Source organism: Molossus molossus, unplaced genomic scaffold, assembly GCF_014108415.1.
Source record: "Molossus molossus isolate mMolMol1 unplaced genomic scaffold, mMolMol1.p scaffold_m16_p_4, whole genome shotgun sequence".
Taxonomy (NCBI): Eukaryota; Metazoa; Chordata; class Mammalia; order Chiroptera; family Molossidae; genus Molossus; species Molossus molossus.
The window spans coordinates 96899999-96919924 of record NW_023425377.1 but is presented as its reverse complement, the minus strand read 5'-3'; the positions used below and the strand labels follow the sequence as shown (position 1 = coordinate 96919924).

Below are 19926 nucleotides of genomic sequence, written 5' to 3'. Positions count from 1 at the left end.
AAAAATGGAACTGCCTTGTGACCCAGTGGTTCCACTCCTGGGTATTTATTCACAGAAATATAAAACACTAATTAGAGAAGATATATGCATCCTTCATTCATTGCAGTATTATTTACAATAGCCAAGATATGGAAGCAGCCTAAATGTCCATCAATAGACAACTGGATAGCCCTGGCCAGTTTAGCTCAGTGGTTAGAATGTCAGTCTGTAGACCGAGGGGTCTCAAGTTCGATTCCAGTCAAGGGCATATGCCTGGGTTGCAGGTTCAATCCCTGGCCCTGGTCAGGTTCATGCAGGAGGCAGCCAATCAATGTCTCTCTCTCTCTCTCTCTCTCTCTCTCTCTCTCTCTCTTTCTCTCTCTCTCTCTCTCTCATTCTCTGTCTCTCCTCCTCTTCTACTCTCTCTAAAAAAAAAAAAAAAAAATCTATGAAAATCCTCAGGTGAGGATTAAAAAAATAGACAACTGGATAAAAAAGAAGTGGAACATATATACAATGTAATATTACTCAGCCATAAAAATAAGAAAATCTTACCATTTGTGACAGCATTGATGTACCTAGAGGGTGTTATACTAAGTGAAATAAGTCAGACAGAGAAATACAAATACCATATGATTTCACTTATATGTGGAATCTAAAAACAAATGAACAAAGTAGAAACAGACTCATAGATACAGAGGACAGACCGAGGGTTGCCAGATGAGAGGGAGCTTGGAGGGTCTGGTGAAAAGGTGAAGGGATCAAGAAGTATATGCCTGGCCAGTGTGGCTCATTGCATTGAGCATCACCCCATGAACTGAGAGGTTCCAGTTCAATTCCCAGTCAGGGCACATGCTTGGGTTTTGGGCTCAATCCCCAGTAGGGGGCTTGCAGGAGGTAGCAGATCAATGTTTCTCTCTCTCCCTTTCTCTCTAAAAAAATAAATAAAAACACATTAAAATATTTTTTAAGTATAAACTGGCAGTTACAGGGCAGTCAAGGGGATGTAAATTACAGCATACAAAATGTGGTCAATAATATTGTAATAACTATGTATGGTGCCAGGTGGGTCCTAGACTCTTCAGGGGAATCACTTTGTAAGATATAAATGTCTAACCATGATGCTGTAATATTGAATGTCAAGCGTAATTGAAAAAAAAAAATTGCAAAATTAGAGCTACAGCATATGGGATAGCAGAAAACGAAGCCCGTGGGACCTCCAGAGATTCGGGCCAGTGGAGAGAAAAGAGGAGATATTTGGAAGGAGATTGATTTTCTGTGATTTCAAAGGTAGGCGGGGTATTAGGGTGAGAAAGTGGAGGACTGAATGTTACTGTCATTTGCATTCACAGGCTGGGAAGTTGCAATAGCTCTCAGAACACAGCTTCACTCCTATTAAAAGTACCACTTTGACAAATGTGTTCGTTGACGATCAAACTTAGATTTCAGTCATAACTAAGAAATAGTTAACCAGACTTGGGACTCCACATTCTCTGTCTTGGATGGACAGTAGAACAGAACAGGGACACTCAACTCTGGAACTCATGGGCTCATCTGTAAGTTGGAGAGAATAATTCTGTGCCATAGCATTACTGGGAAGATAATGAGAACACTTTGGGAAAGTGTTTTAGCACAGTGTCTGGCACATAGTAAGCATCCAATTATATTTGTTCATTGCTCAGTGAAAACTTTACCAGAAAATTAAACTGGTAGCAGAGAAAGACTACATAAATATCAGAGCAAATTCCCAAGGGCTTTTGATATCCACAGCACTCAGCATGAGAAAAAGAGAAGACAAATTCTTTTGCAAGCGAGAGCAGGGAGAAAATCTCCCTGGACTGGGGAGAAGAGGGTGGGTTTTTGCCCTGACTCTGCTTCCTGCTCTCTTGTACCTTTGGTGAGCTCCTTACCTAACCTCTCTGGGTATCAGATTGCTCGAGAGAAAACCCAGGGGCTCAGTCTCAGTAACAATAACTATTCGTGCATTGGTAAGATGTGCCCATTATTGTTGCTAAAACACTTGCCTTAATTATTTATTATTTCTTAATGTCTAGTTTAGCAATTAGGAGATAACAATGATTATGTTTTGTGGTTTTAATTTTTTTTAAAATGTGTTTTTGTAGAAAAAGCATAAGTGTGCTATAGTCCCTGATTAAATTAGCTACAACTGTGGGAAGTTGGGTTGACTGGACAGGCAGGAAATAGCACCAGTATATTCGTGGTACCAACTTACCTGAATTCTAGCTACGTGAGTAGGAGGAAGAATACAGACCCTTTTGTGAGCTGGCCTTGCAAACCCAAATATAAAAAGTAAGGTCATCATGGTCACACTTTATTTATTTATTTTATTTTATTTTTGTTACAGATGTTTCTCCTTTTTTACCCCATTGACACCCTCCTCCCCATTCATCCCACCCCGTCCCCGGCTTTGTTGTCCATGTCCACTGGTTATGCGTACATGCATATAAATTCTTTGGTTTATCTCTTCCCTCCCCCCACCACACCCTCTCCTGAGGGTTGTCAGTCTGTACCCTACTTCCACGTCTCTGGGTCCACCCTATTCCTCAGACTGTTATGTTCATTATATTCCACAAATAAGTGAGATCATGTGGTATTTGTCTTTCTCTGCTTGGCTTGTTTCGCTTAGGATAATACTTTCCAGGTCCCTCCATGTCATCTCAAAAGATAAGAGATCTTTCTTTCTTACAGCTGCATAGTACTCCATTGTATATATGTACCACAACTTTTTTATCCATTCATCTACTCATGGATGGTCACACTTTAAATTTGGATTTATCATGTATTTTTTCTAAGAGAAGATTGGGGGTGGCAAAGGTTATGAAGAGGGATGACAAGACTAATATTACAGTGAATATTTATTGAGCACATACTATGTGTCATGTACTGTGACAAGCATTTTATATACATTATCTCCTTTGCCTTATAGGTAGGCACAATACTTCTCATTTTACAGAAAGTCAACTGGTCAGTGCTACACATGAGCGGTTGAGATTGGAAGCCACGTCTGTGACTCCATTCCATGTGTTTTCTGTGATTATGGTCTGAAAACAGCAATATAGGGAGAGACATAAAAATGTTTGGTGCTTAAATGTATAAAGAAATATTTACTAGTACAGGGGTACAAAGCTCCGCAATGTGCAAAGTGTGCTTACTAAGAAGATATTTGAACACTAGTGTGTGATTTTAGCAAATTCTGACCTATGTTCACCTGGAGATATACACCACTGCTGAATGAAAGAGTTTCCCGTTTGTATCACTTTCACATCACATCATTAAAATGTATAACTTAAGCTTTCCCAAATGTTAGGACAAGATGTTCTGCAGGGCCACTGCGTTGGCCTCCACCAGGTCGCGCCGAATGGTGATCAGCTCTGAAGTAGCTGGTAGATTAGCGAAGCGAGACAACAGCCCAAGTGTCATTTGTGCCCAGCAGCAAACCCTGAGCTTCTCAGAGGAGGATGCTATTGTTTCAGGAACAATGCAAATCTTGTTTAACAGGAATGCATCTGCTGGCCACAGGAGATCATCTTTAAATCCCTGTAATGAGTTCAGTAGCTGTCAAAACATTTTATGATAATTTGAGCTTAATTTTAACTGCTCTTGTAGCCCATTGTGCAGCACACACAAATCCACACTTAGTTAACACCATTGCTTTATTGATTGGCCTTGGTTTTCTTTCTTTCTTTCATTTTCTCTGTCTAATTTTGCAGTACTACAACTCTCCAGTCACCGAGGCAGAAAACTGGGCTCATCCCGACTCCTTATAACCTCTGTTCAGCACATTTCCCTGAATAGAATGTCTCTTCTCCATTGCTGTCCTAGTTCAGGCCCTCATCTTCACCTCCCTGGACCACGTCAACAGCTGCCTGCTGTGGCCCCTGTCCCCAGCCTTTTCTCCTCAGGCTCCTTCTCCACACCATCAAGCATCTTCTACACAAACCCACCTTTCAAGGGTCCGCACTGCCTACAGAATGAAGTCCAAGCCCCTGGAATGGCTTTGAGAGCCTCACCAGCCCCATCTCCTACCTCCCACTTTTAGCCATGACCATGACCTCCAGCAGCGCTCAACTTGTATTTTTGCTATGTACAGATCTGTTGGCTGTTTCTCCCTTCTGAGCATTTTGCTCAAGCTGTCGCCTTTGTCCCAAATGCCCTCCACCTCCATGTCCATCCCATCCTCCAGCTCCCCCACCCCAATTCCCTGCCTACTTCCTCATCATTCTTTGAGACACAGTTCAGATGGCACTTCCTCTGGGAAACCTGCCTCACCACAGGGTCAGCCCTCACCCTACTCCCGCTGGGGCAGGGGATCCTCCTCTCTGTCCCTGTGTCTCTAGGAACAAAGCTGATATATATATTAAAAAAAAATTTTTTATTGATTTTTAGAGAGAGAGGAAGAGAGAGAGAGAAAGATAGAAACATTGATGAAAGAATGGCCACTTCCTGCATGCCCCCTACTGGGGACTGGTCCCACAACCTGGCCATGTGTCCTGACTGGGAATCGAACTGGTGACCTCTTGGTGTGGGTTGATGCTCAACCACTGAGCCACACCAGCTGGGCCAAAGCTGGTATTGTTAAAACTGCATTACTGCAACCATCACTGCCCTCGCTACATTTTAGTGTAATTCTCTGTTGATACACCTGTTGTCTTTCTTTAGGATGTTAGCTCATTTTTTAAAAGTAGAACAGAAAAAAGTCAGTGGCCTGTAGTCAAATACACAAGAGATATGACCAGAAGGGCCATAGAAAACAATGCAAGTGAGCCCTGGCCAGTTTGGCTCAGCGGTTAGAGCGTCGGCCTGTGGTCCGGAGAGACCCGGGTTCGGTTCCCGCTAAGGGTACGTACTTCGGTTGCAGTTTGTCCCTGGCCCTGGTTGGTCATGCGGGTGGCAGCCACTCGATGTGTCCCTTCACGTCGATGTTTCTCTCTCTCTCTCCCTTCCTCTCTCTCCCTCCCACTCACTCTGTACAAAAAATGGAAAAATATCCTCGGGTGAGGATAAAAAAATAAAAAAGAAAAAAGAAAAAAAGAAAACAATGCAAGTGGCCCTTAAACATATGAAAAGATGTCCAATCTTGCTAATAACAAGTCACATGTAAATGAGTATGTTATTATTACTTACCTTCCACAGTGACATGAACCCAAAAGTTTGACATACTCTGGGTGAGGCTACACAGAAACAGTCCTTCTCAGACACTGCTGTTGGGAACACACAGAGAACTGGGCACTATCAGGCAAGGTTACTGATGCTTTCAGTCTTTGGTCTGGCAATTACACGTCTAGAAATCTATCTCAGAGAAGTACTGTACACTAGATGAAGATGTATGCAGGAAGCTATGCTGGATAGCACTTTTTGTAATAGCAAAAACATTGGAAACAGCCCACACAACCATTAATAAGACGATTGGTTGAATAAATTCTGACAAATCCATACAACAGAGTACTTCGAAGCTGTACAAAAAATGAGAAATATCTTTATGTAATGTCATAGAGTGATTGCCAATGTGTTAAGTGAAAAAGCAAGGTAGAAAAACATGTGTGTAGTTTGCTACTGTTTGTCTGAGAAAGGGGAGGATATGATTATACGTGTCTATTTATACTTTTTACAAATTCTTCTACAAGAAAAAAAAGTAACAAGATAGAGGTGACAAGGATAAAAACTAGACTTCTCTAAATATTCTTGATTTTAAGGATTTTACTTGGGAACCAAGCAAATATTTTATTTTATTTTATTTTATTTTATTTTATTTTATTTTATTTTATTTTATTTTATTTTATTTTATTTTATTTTATTTTGTAGTACGTGCCCCTAGCAGAAACCGAACCCGGAACTCTCTGGTCCACAGGCCGACACTCAACCACTGAGCCAAACTGGCCAGGGCCCAAGCAAATATTTTAATTATAACTTTTTTTTATCCCTAAGAAACAAAACAAAACAAAAAACATGAACCTAGATATATATTGAGCTGGTGGAATAATCTTACAGGAAGGACCTGACTCTGATTTTTCTTCTCTCTCTCACTTCCCTCAGCCTCTGCCTCAGAACTGCTGACCCTCAGCCCACACGGATTGTGAGATTTGTAACACTTGTCGAGGCAAAGCAGAAGCCTGCATTTCCCATAATGGGATCCTGGAAGGCCCGCAGCCAGAAACCACAAGCTCCTTTATTTTCTGCTTTTGTTTCTAAAAAATTAATTTTCCTCATTCGGGCTTTTCTTGCTTTCTCTTTGCAGCATGGTGAAAACCACAAGTGACCTACCCATGGGCAGGTTCCTGTCTTCCACTCCGAGGTCTCCGACTTGGATGACGTGCAAAATGGTAGTGCTGAGGACACCAACAGGTCATTTTCAGAGGGAAGCTTTCACCTGAAGATAGAGACCCCCTGACTATAGTCACCATAACCGGGTCGCCTCAGAAAGAACAGGAAAGCATCTGAAACTGCAGAGGGCCCACATGGAGGTGAAAAACAGAGCAAGAAGGTCACAACCAAAAAAAATGACAGGAAGGTGTTTTCTGCTGTGGGCCGGTCTCCACGGCCTGACTGCGGTGGCCGGTGCTGGGAAGACGGTCATTCTCCGTTAGAAGGGATGCGTGGCTGAGACGGGAAGCGCCCCTGTGTAATGCATCCCTCGCACTCACCTATGCCATCTGGTTGTCACAAGTCACATTTTCTCAAAGTTGGGGGACAAGATGGTTGTTTGGGATCTACACCTGCAAATAGAAAGAGGCTGAAGTAGGACTGAGCAGAGGAAGAAGCTGAATTGTGTTGGGGGCTCAGCAAAGCCTCGGCCCACCAGGTGTAAAACTGTCCGCTAGCAGGAGAAATGACTGGCTCTTTGAGCCCCATCTCACTTAGTCACCTGCCCCAGGTGCCCCAGGAAGGGCCTGACCTCAGGTGAAAAGGAAAAAGGCGGCTCCCTGCAGTTGAAGCGGACCCTGAACTTGCTGACAGCGGGAGGCTGTCTGCCCACAGCATTCCCCGCCGCTGAGATACAGCCCTTCCTTGAAGGGGGAGCTGGGGGGTGCCTCTCTCGGCCTAACATACCAGCAAGCCTCTCCATGGTCAGCATAGCGTGGGGTTTCTTTTTAAATCCTCACCCAAGGACATTTTTGCATGTATCTTCAGATAGAGCGGGAGGGAGAGAGTGGGGAAGGGAGAGAGAGAAACATCGATGTGAGAGAGACACACCGACTGGCTGCCACCCACATGACCCCAGCTGGAGCCAGGGACAAACTACAACTGAGGCACGTGCCCTTAGCAGGAATCGAACCCGGGTCTGTCTGGTCTGTGGGCCAACGTTTTAACTGCTGAGCCAAACCAGCCAGGGCAACATAGAGTGTTTTTATGTTTATTTCTCTCAACAAACAAAAGGTATTACATTTTCAATAAAGAACCCCGTATACTTAGTGTTGAATTTGAATTACTGTTAGAATTTATATATGCCTGGCCGGTGTGGCTCAGTGATTAAGCGTCGACCCATGCATCAAGAGGTCACCGGTTCAATTCCTGGTCAGGACACATGCCCAGGTTGTGGGCCAAATCCCCAGTGGGGGGCATGCAGGAGGGGGCCAATCGATGGTCTCTCTCATCGATGTTTCTATCTCTCTTTCCCTCTCCTTTCTTCTGTCTCTAAAATCAATAAAGAAAAAAAATATCCATAGGAGAAGATTGGATACATTTTAAAAAGGGGGGTGGTTTAAAAAGATAAATATACACAAGATAGTAAAGAAGTTAAAGGGGCATGAAGGAGAAGATACTTAGCTATGTCTGCAGGCATCCTCCTAGAAAAGGAGGTGTGAGCTCTGAGGACAAGAAATGTTTGCATATAAATATTATAGGAAGAATAAATTGCATGTGTAAAGGCTCAGAAGAATGAAAGAGCATCGCACATTATGAGGACCGTAAATAGATTGCTTATGACCAAGGCATAGATTGTGTTTAAAGAAGTATTGGAACTTGGGGTTGGGAGGAAATATATATGCAATGATATTATTCATTTATTAATATAATTTTAATTTTATTAAACATTTTATCACCCCAAGTTTCTCAAATGTATTTAATCATGGTTTGAGTTTTTGTGTGTTTGTTTTTTGCAATAACATCCCTCTGCAGAATGTTCTTTGGTCAATGTGGATTGAGCCTGCCAAGTCACCTGTGACAAGACCGTTCTAAAAATTAAATATTTATTTAATTTCTGAACAGGTCTGTTCTGCCTTGATATTGACAGGTAAGGAAAAGATATTATTGGATGTAATTCTTGGGAAGGCTACCACTGCATCTGTCTGTTCTTGGAAATTGGAATACAGAACTCTGCTGGAAGGAACACCCCGTTAAGAGTCCTTAGCAACCACTCAGTTCAGGTCACAGACAGGGAGCACGAAGACCACAGAGTCTCTGACCGTTACTGGTGTGGAAAAACTGGTCTGAGGAACTGAGAAAGAAAACCCAGTGCACAGTTCAGACCTTGGCCATGGCGTCTGTTGCATATCGAGAGCCCATATCGGCCACTGTGGGAAAACGCATGATTCTGACAGGTAAAGAGATTTTCCGTACGATTTCACAAAGCCATCTGAACTTTCATTATTCCTCACCCATATGATGGTCACATATGATACTCACATAATGGATACAAGAATTGGCCCTGGCCGGATAGCTCAGTTTGTTAGAACGTTGTCTCCATACATCAAGTTTGCAGGTTTGATCTCCAGTCAGGGCATATACAAGAATCAACTAATGAATGCATGAATAAGTTTCTCTCTCTCTCTCATCAATCAATAAGTAATAAAGAATGGAATAATCATGTGAGTTTATTTCACATGACATTGCTGCTCTTACTATGCACACTCAATCTGGGCATCCATAAACACCGTGCTGCTATAAACTGCTCTGTGACATCCCAGTTCTCACTATATCTGAGCTAACTTTCACAAAGGAACGTTTTTATATCCTAAAGTTCATTTTGTGTAAGAGGATCTGATGCTAATAAAAAGTATACTTTGGCCCTGGCCGGTTTGGCTCAGCGGTTAGAGTGTCGGCCCGTGGACCAGAGAGTCCTGGGTTCGGTTCCCGTAAGGGCACGTACCTTGGTTATAGTTTCTCGCCGCCCCGGTTGGAGTCATGTGGGTGGCAACCAGCCATGTGTCTCTCTCGCACTGATGTTTTTCTCTCTCTCTTTCCCCCCTCCCTCCCTCTCTATTTGAAGATAAATGCAAAAATATCCTTGGGTGAGGATTAAAAAAAATTTTTTTAAATAAATAAATAAGAAGTATACTTTGATCAACTTGTAATTATTTATGATTTAAGCTTCACATACTTTTATAAATTTGACATCTTTGATTGATAAAAATCTGAGCAAGATGTGCATTTAACCTAGTAAAAGTGTTTACTTGTGTTTGGTTCCTTCAACTTGTTTAAAATGATTTGGGTGGTGTGTGTCTGTAGACTTGCAATAAAATGTAATTAAATAGAATATGACTAGTTGTGATAAGTCTATGGGAAATAAACTAAATTTCACCTTATTTTCTTTATACTTTTAAACCATGACATTTTGCCTTGGCCGGTTTGGCTCAGCGGTTGGAGCGTCGGCCTGCGGTCCTGAGAGACCCGGGTTCGGTTCCCACTAAGGGCATGTACCTCGGTTGCAGTTTGTCCCCGGCCCTGGTCGGCTGTGTGGGTGGCAGCCACTCGATGTGTTCCTTTCACATCGATGTTTCTCTCTCTCACTCTGTTCCTCTCTCTCCCTCCCACTGTACCTGAACAAAAAATGGAAAAATGTCCTCGGGTGAGGATAAAAAATAAAAAAAAATAAACCATGACATTTTATAAGCATGTCCCCTTGCTTTTATCCCACTCATCATGAGAACTCCGGCCCCATCTATTTGCCATTGATTTAGTTCTTTAAGTATACATATATACAATATCTGAATTGTTAACCTGCACTCCATGAGACACACACACATACACACACACACACACACCCTTTATTAACTGGAATAATGTGCTTCTTTGCAGTTCCTTTTGCTTAAAACTTAAAGGTTCTACTCATTTCCAGTTACTTAGGTCAGCTCCTTTCTCCCACACCCCTTTCAGTGAGGTTTTGTCATACATTTGTAATACAGTTAGATTCTCTTGTCATGGTCTGAATTTTTTCTGGAATCTTCTAAATGATTTTTTAAAAATATGTGTACATTAAGGTTTGCTCTCTGTGCTATAAAGTTTATAGGCTTTGACAAATCTATAGGTTACATATCCATCATTTTAGAATCATACAGAATAGCTCCATCACTCTAACATCCCCTGTGCTTCACCTACTCATTTTCCTCTTTTCTCTTCCCAAGATCCTGGCAACCACTGACCTTTTCCCTCTCTATAGTTTTGCCTGAATGTCATGGAGCTGTAATTGTACATTATGTAGGTTTTTCAGATTGGCTTCTTTCACTTGCCAATATACATTTAAGGTCCCTCTTTGTCTTTTCGTGGGTTGATAAGCTCATTTCTTTTATCACTGAATAATATTTCATTGTCTAGATGTACCATAATTTGTTTATCTATTCACCTATTACAGTTCTTAGCAATTCTGGAAAAAGCTTCTATAAACATGTGTGTGCTGACTTTTCTGTGGATATGGTTTCAAATCAATTTGGTAAATACTCAGGAATGTGACTGCTGGGACACATGGTAAGACTGTTTCCGTTTGTGGGAAGCTGCCAAACTGTCTTCCAGAGCTGCTGTGCCATGATGCATTCTCACCCGCAACGAGGGAGAGTCTTTGTTGCTTTGCACCCTTGTCAGCATTTGGGATTGTCTGTTTTTTACTTTTAGCCATTCTAATAGGTATGCAGTTACTCCTCATTCTTGTTTAATTCACAGTTCCCTAATGAACGATGATCACATGCTTACTGCCAGCTGTATATCTTATGGTGAGATGTCTGTTCATAATGTTTGCCTATTTTCTAATTGGGTTTTTTCTTTTCTTATTGTTGAGTTTTAAGAATTCAGTGGATATTTTGGATACAAGTCCTTTATCATATAAGTGTTTTGAAAATATTTTCTCCAAGTCTGACTTATGTTTTCACTCACTTAACAGAGTCTTTCATAGAGCAGAAGTTTTTAGTTTTAATAAAGTACAACTATCAATGTTTTCTTCCACGAATCATGCTTTTGATGTTGTATCTAGAAACTCACCCCCAAATCCAAGGTCACCTAGATTTTTTTCCTATGTTTTCTTCTAGAAGTTTTATGGCATTTTGTTTTTGTTTAGGTCTATGATCCATTTAGAGGTGATATTTGTGTCTCAAACTTTTCATTTCCATCAGCCAATAAATTTCTTCTTTGTCTTAGGTCAGTTTTCTGTCATTTGCAACTGTGTGTCTTAATTAGTACTTCAAATTTCTTATAATTTATGTGGGTGTATTCTTAGTTTTATGTATTTACATAGTTCAAATTCTTGTTACCTTTAATATATTTATGATCTTTCATTATACTAATATATAATAATTATATTATATTGATTATAATATATCAATTATTCTATTAATGTATTAATAATATATTGATTATATTAAATTAATTACATTGTGTTGCTATATAATAATTAACTTCACATTCTCCTTTATTTTATATTTAATTTCCAAATTTTCACTGTCATAATAGAGTTACATGAATATTTTCACATACATTATTTTTCTCTTTCTGTTATTTTTTTGTGGCACATTTACAAATGTAGAATTAGTAGGTGAAAGATATAGACCCTTGTTAGCACAAACTGGAGAATTGTGCAAACTACTATGAAAAAAGTATATTTAAAGGCTGGAAATATTATTAAATGACATTTATTTATATTTAACAACTGGAGAGATAAATATTAATCTTTTTGGATATAACTTTAAATTTTTTTTTATTATGAATGAATTTAAACATGTGGCAGTAAACTCCCACTTACCTGTCACCTATAATCAACAACTATCAAAATTTTCCCACATTTATTTTTTTCTTATTTATATTCTTTTTTCTTTTTCTCTCATTGAAATATTCTAAAGTGAATCCTAGACATCACACTATGTCACTCCTATATATCTTATTGTGCATTTCCAAAAAAATATGAACATATTCTTAAATGACCACATTGCCATTGTCACTCCTACCAAAATTAACAGTAACAAAATTTTCCTCATTGTCTCTAAAAATGCATTTTTACAGTTGACGGTGAGAATAAGGATCCAAACTCTATATGTTGTATTTGATTATGTTGTCTTTCTCAGTCTTTTAAGCTTGTGCAGTCTTTCTTCTTTTTTTTTAATTCTTACCCAAGGATATTTTTACATTTATCTTCAGACTGAGTGGGAGGGAGAGAGAGAGAGAAACATTGATGTGAGAGAGACACAGGGGACGAACCGCAACTGAGGTACGTGCCTTTAGCTGAAATTGAACCCGGGACTCTTTTGTCTGCAGGCCAACACGCTAACCACTGAGTAAAACTGGCCAGGGCTCTTTTTTCCTTTTTTTTGCCATTTACTTGTTGCAGAAATTGGGTCAGTTATCCAAGAGAAACATGTTCTAATGTTCTGAATTTTCCTAGTGGTTCCTTGTCATGTCATTTAACTTGTTCCTCTAGCCTCTGTATTTTCTATAGTTTGAATTTGGCTTTAGATTCAGTCCTTGTGGAAAACTCATGTCTTGGATGCTGCTGTGGTCAACACACAACACACTTTTTTTTTTTTTTCCCCCAGAGTAAATAGGTTAGCTTTTATTACACAAGAAAGAACACTAAAGTTTTTTTTCTACAGTTAGCTCACAGTATGGTTGAACTAGCTCTGGCCAACCTTGTCCTTTGCCTCGTAAAAAGGGAATGTTTTTATAATTTCGAATAAAAGTTGTATTTCCCTTATTTTCATATCAATATTAAGAGAAATTGACTGCCCCTTGAAGAGCGGGATATGGAAGAGAGTGAAGTAGGAGTCTAGCAATGTTTTAGGCTTTATTCTACCAACTGTAGATAAAGCCACAGCCCCTGCCTTAGAGTGAGGCAGGCAGGGCTTGGAGAAGGTGGTTGGTCGTCCATGCTCCAGGTCCCCAAAGCCCACCTTCTGCTGCCTGCCAGGTCAACCAGTTGGCTGGCTCTTCTACATACTTAAGGAAAGCAGAGCAGGAGATTTCATTTTTGCTTCTTTCCCCCTCCTCGATTTTCCCTCCTTTGAGTGCCAGAGGGTTGTTTTCAGCCTTGGCTGGTGTGATTCAGTGGTTAGTGTCTCGGGTCTTGGGTTTGTAACTGGGTTGCAGGTTTGATCCCTTGCCCCAGGTGGGGTGTGTCGAGAGGCAACCAATTGATGTGTCTCTCTCACATCAGTGTTTCCCCCTCTCTCTCTTTCCCCACTCTCTCCCTCCCTTTCACTCTCTCTAAAAAATCAGTGGAAAAAATATCCTCGGATAAGGATATCCTTGAGCGAGAATTAACAAAAAAATAAAAACTGCAAAACTGTTATTCTTGGGAATATTTTAGATCTTGTTCCCTGGCATATGTTGTTTGGACGTTTCTTACACTGACGTCTTCAAAATCAGCTCAAGCAGCATTCGTCTCCAGGGCCCTCCCTGTGAGGCCTTTGCTCTCTGTGACCTCCATCAAAGCCCTCACACTGTTTTGGTGTTTACTTCATCTGTCTGTATTCCGAGAGCAGCTGTGGTTGGGGACAGTGTCTTCCTTCTCCTCTCTGGGTGCCCAGCCCAGTGTTTGGCACGTGCTCGCAGCATCTCAGCTGGTAAATGTGGGAATAAAGGACTGAGTTTTAAGTCATTCTGCACACTAGGTAGAGCTGTATCATTTCCCTTCCTCATAATTCCCTCTGGTGTTGGTCGCAATAAAGACTAATAGTGTCACTTTAAATCAGGACCTTGGGTGGAGGCTCTAAGGTGAGTGAAAAGAGAACTGGAATGGAAGTCTGAACCCCTGAGTTCTTGTTTGGGCTGTTAAATAACCAAGCCTGTCACCTTGGGGGGTTGGCTCAAGGCGGGAGTTCTTAGTCTGGGTTCCACAGACCTCTAGAGAATCTATGGATAGGTTTAAAGGAAGGTTACTAACTCTGAAATTCTTGCCTTCTGTGGGGAGAGAGACCACAGATTCTTAAAGTCAAGAATTGCTAATCTGGATAATCCCCTGAGTCTCTTCAATCTAGATCCTGGTGATATATGTTCTCGTTGAGGGGGAAGGACATGTTAGGGAGAGATGGAAATGGCTGGCACCCATCCCGCTTACCCACAACCGTCCTAGGCCCCTCTGAGATGGACTTTGTCCCGGAGTCCTGGCAGGATCCCAAGGCTGACTTTGCAGCTCCCTAAACTTTGGCCTCAGGAGCCAGGGAGGGGAGGCAGGGTCCAGGCAGAGGAGACGTATATACAATGCTCTTAAAGGGATAGGGGAGCAGGATCAGAAAGGGAAAGGCTGGAAAGTGAAGCAGATGTAGACTAAGGGAGGTAAGGAAGAAAGGAGCACTATAGACAGACTCTCAAGATCCAGAAGTCTGGCAAAGGCACAGGGACCACCAGGAGTCCTGGTGATGGAGGCATGTCTGGAAGGAAAGAAAGAAAGAGCTGAGTCCCTAGTAAGTGCTGGGTAATCCGTGACCATAATAATCCTGAAAAGGAGGTTTTATCAGCCCCAAACAAGAGAGATTAAATACGAGTTCTACAGCTTTTAAATGTCCCTCTGGCCCCCCTTTCTGCTCTGCATCGTCTGCCCAGAGGATTTTCGAGCATGTCCTAAGTCAAGCAGCCTCCTTGGTATCTCTTTTGAAAACTACAAAGACACCCCTGGCCGGTTTGGCTCAGCAGTTAGAGCGTCGGCCTGCGGTCCGGAGAGACCCGGGTTCGGTTCCGCTAAGGGCACGGACCTCGGTGGCAGTTTGTCCCCAGCCCTGGTTGGGTCGTGGGGGAGGCAGCAACTCAATGTGTTCCTTTCACAGGGACAAGAACCCTGCTCCTAGCGTCAGATGCCAGCTGCTAACCATCGCTCCCCCAACATGGTAAACAACTGGAGTCTGAGTGGCCAGGACCCTTGAGGTGCAGGGCCAGTGCCGCTGGAATTGGCGAGCTGGCCCGCAGCTGGGCTCCAAGGCCAGTGGGACAGGGTCGGGCAAAGCTCGTCACTTGGCTCGTCACTCCCATCTGGTTTACCAGGCGCAGGTCCCTGTCTGTGTACCACCAGGGAGAGGTTGTCGTTCGGGCAGCCGCCAAGCGGCTCTTCCCTAGCCGGCGGCAGCTGCTGTCCCCAGGACGCGTGCAGGTTCTCAACACGCCAACGTTTGTACAATAAGTTCAACTCCTATAAGCCTGTTCACTTAGTATCTTTCCAACTTATTGGGACCCAGACCGATTTCCTCTATTTTTGAAATGACTTGCATTTGTTTTTAATTTTTTTTTCTTTATTGATTTTAGAGAGAGAGGAAGGGAGAGGGAACATCGATCAGCCGCCTCCTTTATGCCCCCCACTGGGGATCTGGCCCACAACCTGGGCATGTGCCCTGACCAGGAATTGAACCGGCGACCTCTTGGTGCATGGGTCGATGCTCAACCACTGAGCCACACAGTCCGGGCTCTTTTCTTGATTTTTGAAATATGTTTTGATTGATTTTTTAGAGAGAGGGCAAGGGAGACAGGGACAGGAACATTGATGTGAGAGAGAAACATCAATTGCTGCCTCCTGCATGCCCCCTTCTAGGGACCAAGCCCAAAACCCGGGGACGTGCCCTGACTGGGAATCCAACTGGGACCTCTCAGTCCATGGGACAGTGCTCAATCCACTGAGCCACACCGGCGGGGGTGGGGTGGGGGAACCACTTGTAATGGAAAGCCCATGTTCTCATTGGCATAAGTGGTTATGTAACCTGGTTAAGCAAATAAAGAAAATTATTTAATCCATATCATACATCAAATAGTATATAGTTGTAATAAGAACATAGAAGCTATTTTGTTGCTATTAATAATTTTTAGGTATTATCTTCAATGCTGATATGAAAGGAAAAACTAGCCAGATCAGAGGAGGTCAAGAAAATAGCTGAGAAATTTTGTAACAATTTCTCAGAGCACTTTTAAGAGTTTTGCAGGATTTTTTAAATGTATGTCTAATTTAATTTTAAAATAAAAATTTTCTTTTATTTGCTACTATAAATGTAACACTACTTTTATACTTATCATTGGTGGCTAGAGGTGTTGTAATTTTCATTTCTTTAATTTCTAGTGAGATTTCATTATTCCATGAGATGATTCACAGTGTGTATTAGTACATCTTGACTACTTAACTAATTTGACTCACTCATCAAGTTTTATTTTTCTATCAAAGTTTAATAGTTTTCCTTTTGAAATATATTTTTGATAATTATAAAATATATTTAAAATCCAATTTAACAAATATATACAGGAATACCTATTGAATGCTAACAACTTGGCCAGGAGCTTTGGATAATAAAAAAATGAACATGAGTTGATGTAAATTTATAATCTATTGTTCTGGTTAGAACATTACAGGTTATCTAGTTATTTTATTTGTTTAATCTAAATATTCATCATAACAGTGTGGCACTGAAAGGGAACACAAATCCATCTCCAAAGGGCAGGAGAAATCACGTAAAAGAAGTGGAAAAAGAGGAAAATGACCCTACATTACCCTCCCAAAGACTCAGCCTTATGTTTTGGCTTATATTACTCTTCCTACTCCTTCCTTTTCTTATGGAATAATTAGAGCCTCCTAAATTATAGATGGATCTCAGGATTTAGTTTGCAATTAATAAAAGGATAGAGATCCTTTTTGAGAAAATGTCAGTGAGTCCAACTTTTTAAACTTTTTAAGAAGTTGATTTGTAGCATGTAGTCTATTAAGTACATTCATCTTATGTTCTTTTTGAAAGCATTTTACGAAGTGAACACACCTATATGTCTATTTTTAGATCAAGACTGTGAACATTTTTATCACCTTCAAAAATTTCTTTATGCTTTTTCTCAGTCAACTCCCCCAAAGTCAAACACTGTTCTGATTTCTATAATACATATGTTTTTGATGAGTGTGAATTTAATCTCATAGGGTAAACTATCATCTGTATTTTAAAAACATTTTGTTTGCTGGCTTATTCTTCCATGCAAGTTTTACTATCAATTTGCTAAGTTTTATTATCTAGTGAGAAGATTTTATAGGTAATTTTATTTTTGCATTACAAAAATCTTACTGTGAAAACTAATATCATAAACACAATCATGAAGAGGTTTTAAAAATATTTTAGAGCATGCAATATATTTTTAAAACATCTATTTACATATAAATGACATAATTTGTTTACCCAGTTACAGATCTTATGCTGCCTTAAAGTTAAAAATTACATTTAAAGAAAGTAGATTTTTTGGCCTGGCCAGTGTGGCTCAATGGTTGAGCACTGACCCATGCATCAAGAGGTCGCTGGTGTGATTCTCGGTCAGGGCACATGCCCAGGTTATGGGCCCGATCCCCAGTGTGGGGCATGTAGGAGGCAGCCAATCAGTGTTCTCTCTCATCAATGTTTCTATCTCTCTCTCCCTCTCCTTTCCTCTCTCTCTAAAAATTAATAAAGAAAAAATATATATAAATTTAAAGATAAAAAAAAAGATTTTTTCCCCATTCATTTCTAAATATAAATTGCCATTTGGTCCAAATCAAAGAGATTTATGGAATAATAAATATGAGATGTTAAATTTAAAAGGCAGCATAACAGATAATCTAATTTAACCTATCATTTTTCAGATGCAAATACTGAGGTTCAGAGAGCTAAGTGACTTGCTCAAGGTCACACAGCCTTGATCAGAAGAATGTAAGCCTCTGCCTGCCCCCTGTCTATTTGATGTATTTATGTGCATTACATCTAGGTATCTGACCAAATAAAAATATCAATGTATTTAGCCAGCCATTGCATATCTACTAGAAAATATGCTCATGTAAACCAGGGATATTGTAGCCTTCTACAGAAATGATCACAACATGGAATTTCTGTTAGAAATATATTAGAATTGGAAATACTCCCTAGGACATGGACAAAAGCAATATGATGAATGAAACTATAAGTGGTAGGAGAAATACGTAAATGTATATGTAATTTTGAAAAGCATTGCTCCATTAGCCTGGGTTTCAGACCCATTTATTCATCTCATTTTTTGCCCTGTGAAACTGCCACACTAATAGTTATGTCTCAAATTCAATTATTTTAAAAATAGAAAATGACTTCACACTGAACTGCCAGTGGTTTCCTTTTTGAAGAAAGAATAAAATAGTTCTAACTGCAAATTCAGCTTAAGTCTCACCACTATAATTCAGAAAGCAAATGTTTTAGATTTTTAAAAACTAAATCATGACGAAAGCTTACACAGTTAATGGCACTAACACATTTGGTTGGCTCATCTGCATTTTATTTTGTAATAATAGAATGTGATATGCTGGAATCAAAGTTTATCTACAAGGGACAGCAATTCCAAATCAACCCTTCCTTAAATTGTTGGTCATCTAAATCATCACTAATGTGATTTGCAGGGGGGAAAAAAAAAAACATTAGGTGCTGTTACCACACTGAAAAGCATCTAAATCAAGGTCTTAGAAAGGAATTCCTAAGGACAAGCTTTGTCTCATACTCTAGTTTTTCTGTTTTTGTTTTTGTTTATAGAACAATAAACACCTTTATTACATGAACTAAAATGGGAAGGAGAAGTACTTACTTGCCTTTCCAGATTGTGATTTAATCTTCCAAAGTTGATACCTTATAAGTTACATTAATATAGCTTCTTTAAATCAGGGAGAAATGTTCAGGATTAAGAGGAAAAAAAAAGTTTTTTGTTGTTAAAACCATGTTTGGAAAAATTAACTCTTTTTGCCCTGGCCAGTTTGGCTCAGCGGTTGAGCGTCAGCCTGCGGATCAGAGAGTCCTGGGTTCGGTTCCCGCTAGGGGCATGTACCACCAAAAAAAATAAATAAATAACTCTCTTGTCAAAGATTTGCTGACTTTTTACTGTGCAAGCTTCTAGGAAACAGAAATAAGCATGGAGATCCTATTTCAGGAAACAAGGTTGTAAATTTGGACATCAGTCTTGGCTTTGCCTCTTCACCTTTCTGACCTCAGTTTTCTCATCTGTAATTTGGGGATGGTAGTACTTACTTTATAAGGTTTTCTATGATGATTTAATGACATGAAAATGCATAGACCACAAATTTAATAATATTTTTGAACATTTATTTTTCTTAAATAGTTGCACTATTTTTTTTTTTTTTTTCCAAATCCTGGCCCTGGTCCGGGTCGTGCAGGAGGCAACCAATTAATGAGTCTCTTTCACATCAATGTTTCTCTCTCTCCCTTCCTCCCTCCCTTCCCCTATATCAAAAAATCAATGGGAAAATATCCTCACATAAGGACTTTTAAAAAAAGCATAGAAGGATCTGGTTGTGTACACTTGTTTCTTTATCTTGTGTCTGTTTCCCTCCTCTTTCCTCCCTCTGAGAGGTAGCACATTGCAAGGAAGCACTTTACCCTTGACACCTGCTGGGCATGATCCTAGTCAATTCCTCTCACAGCAAGTGATAAAAATGAAGTGCCTCTCTGTCTTTGCTGATCCCAGTTGCCAGCAATTATCCCAGAAAAAGGCAAACCTTTCACAGAGCCTATTAAAAGGTCCCTTTGACCACAGATATCATCTTTAAGAAAAATATGCTCCAGGAAACCTCTGAGGCAGATAGAAAATTACCCACACCTTTAAGCATAACATCACAGAAAGAGACTACAGCTCATTTATATGGTCAAATCGTTTATGTGGGGCAGCACTTTCTAAAGGAAATAATTTCTGGAAATTGCAGAACTGCAGGAGAGGCAGTCATTTGCAGGGAAAAAACGACTAGACTGATTGTTCCTGTTCTGTAATAGGGTTGAA

General features: G+C 40.4%; 1 protein-coding gene across 1 annotated transcript in view; it reads left to right on the top strand.

Annotated features, from left to right (window-relative positions):
• The first annotated feature begins 8473 nt into the window (after positions 1-8473).
• CUNH4orf45 (chromosome unknown C4orf45 homolog) overlaps positions 8474-19926 on the top strand; it is an 86937-nt gene continuing 75484 nt past the window's right edge. The window contains exon 1 of the mRNA XM_036282273.1: positions 8474-8537. Within this exon, the coding sequence (XP_036138166.1) occupies positions 8474-8537 (64 nt within the window). The remainder of the gene's footprint in view (positions 8538-19926) is intronic.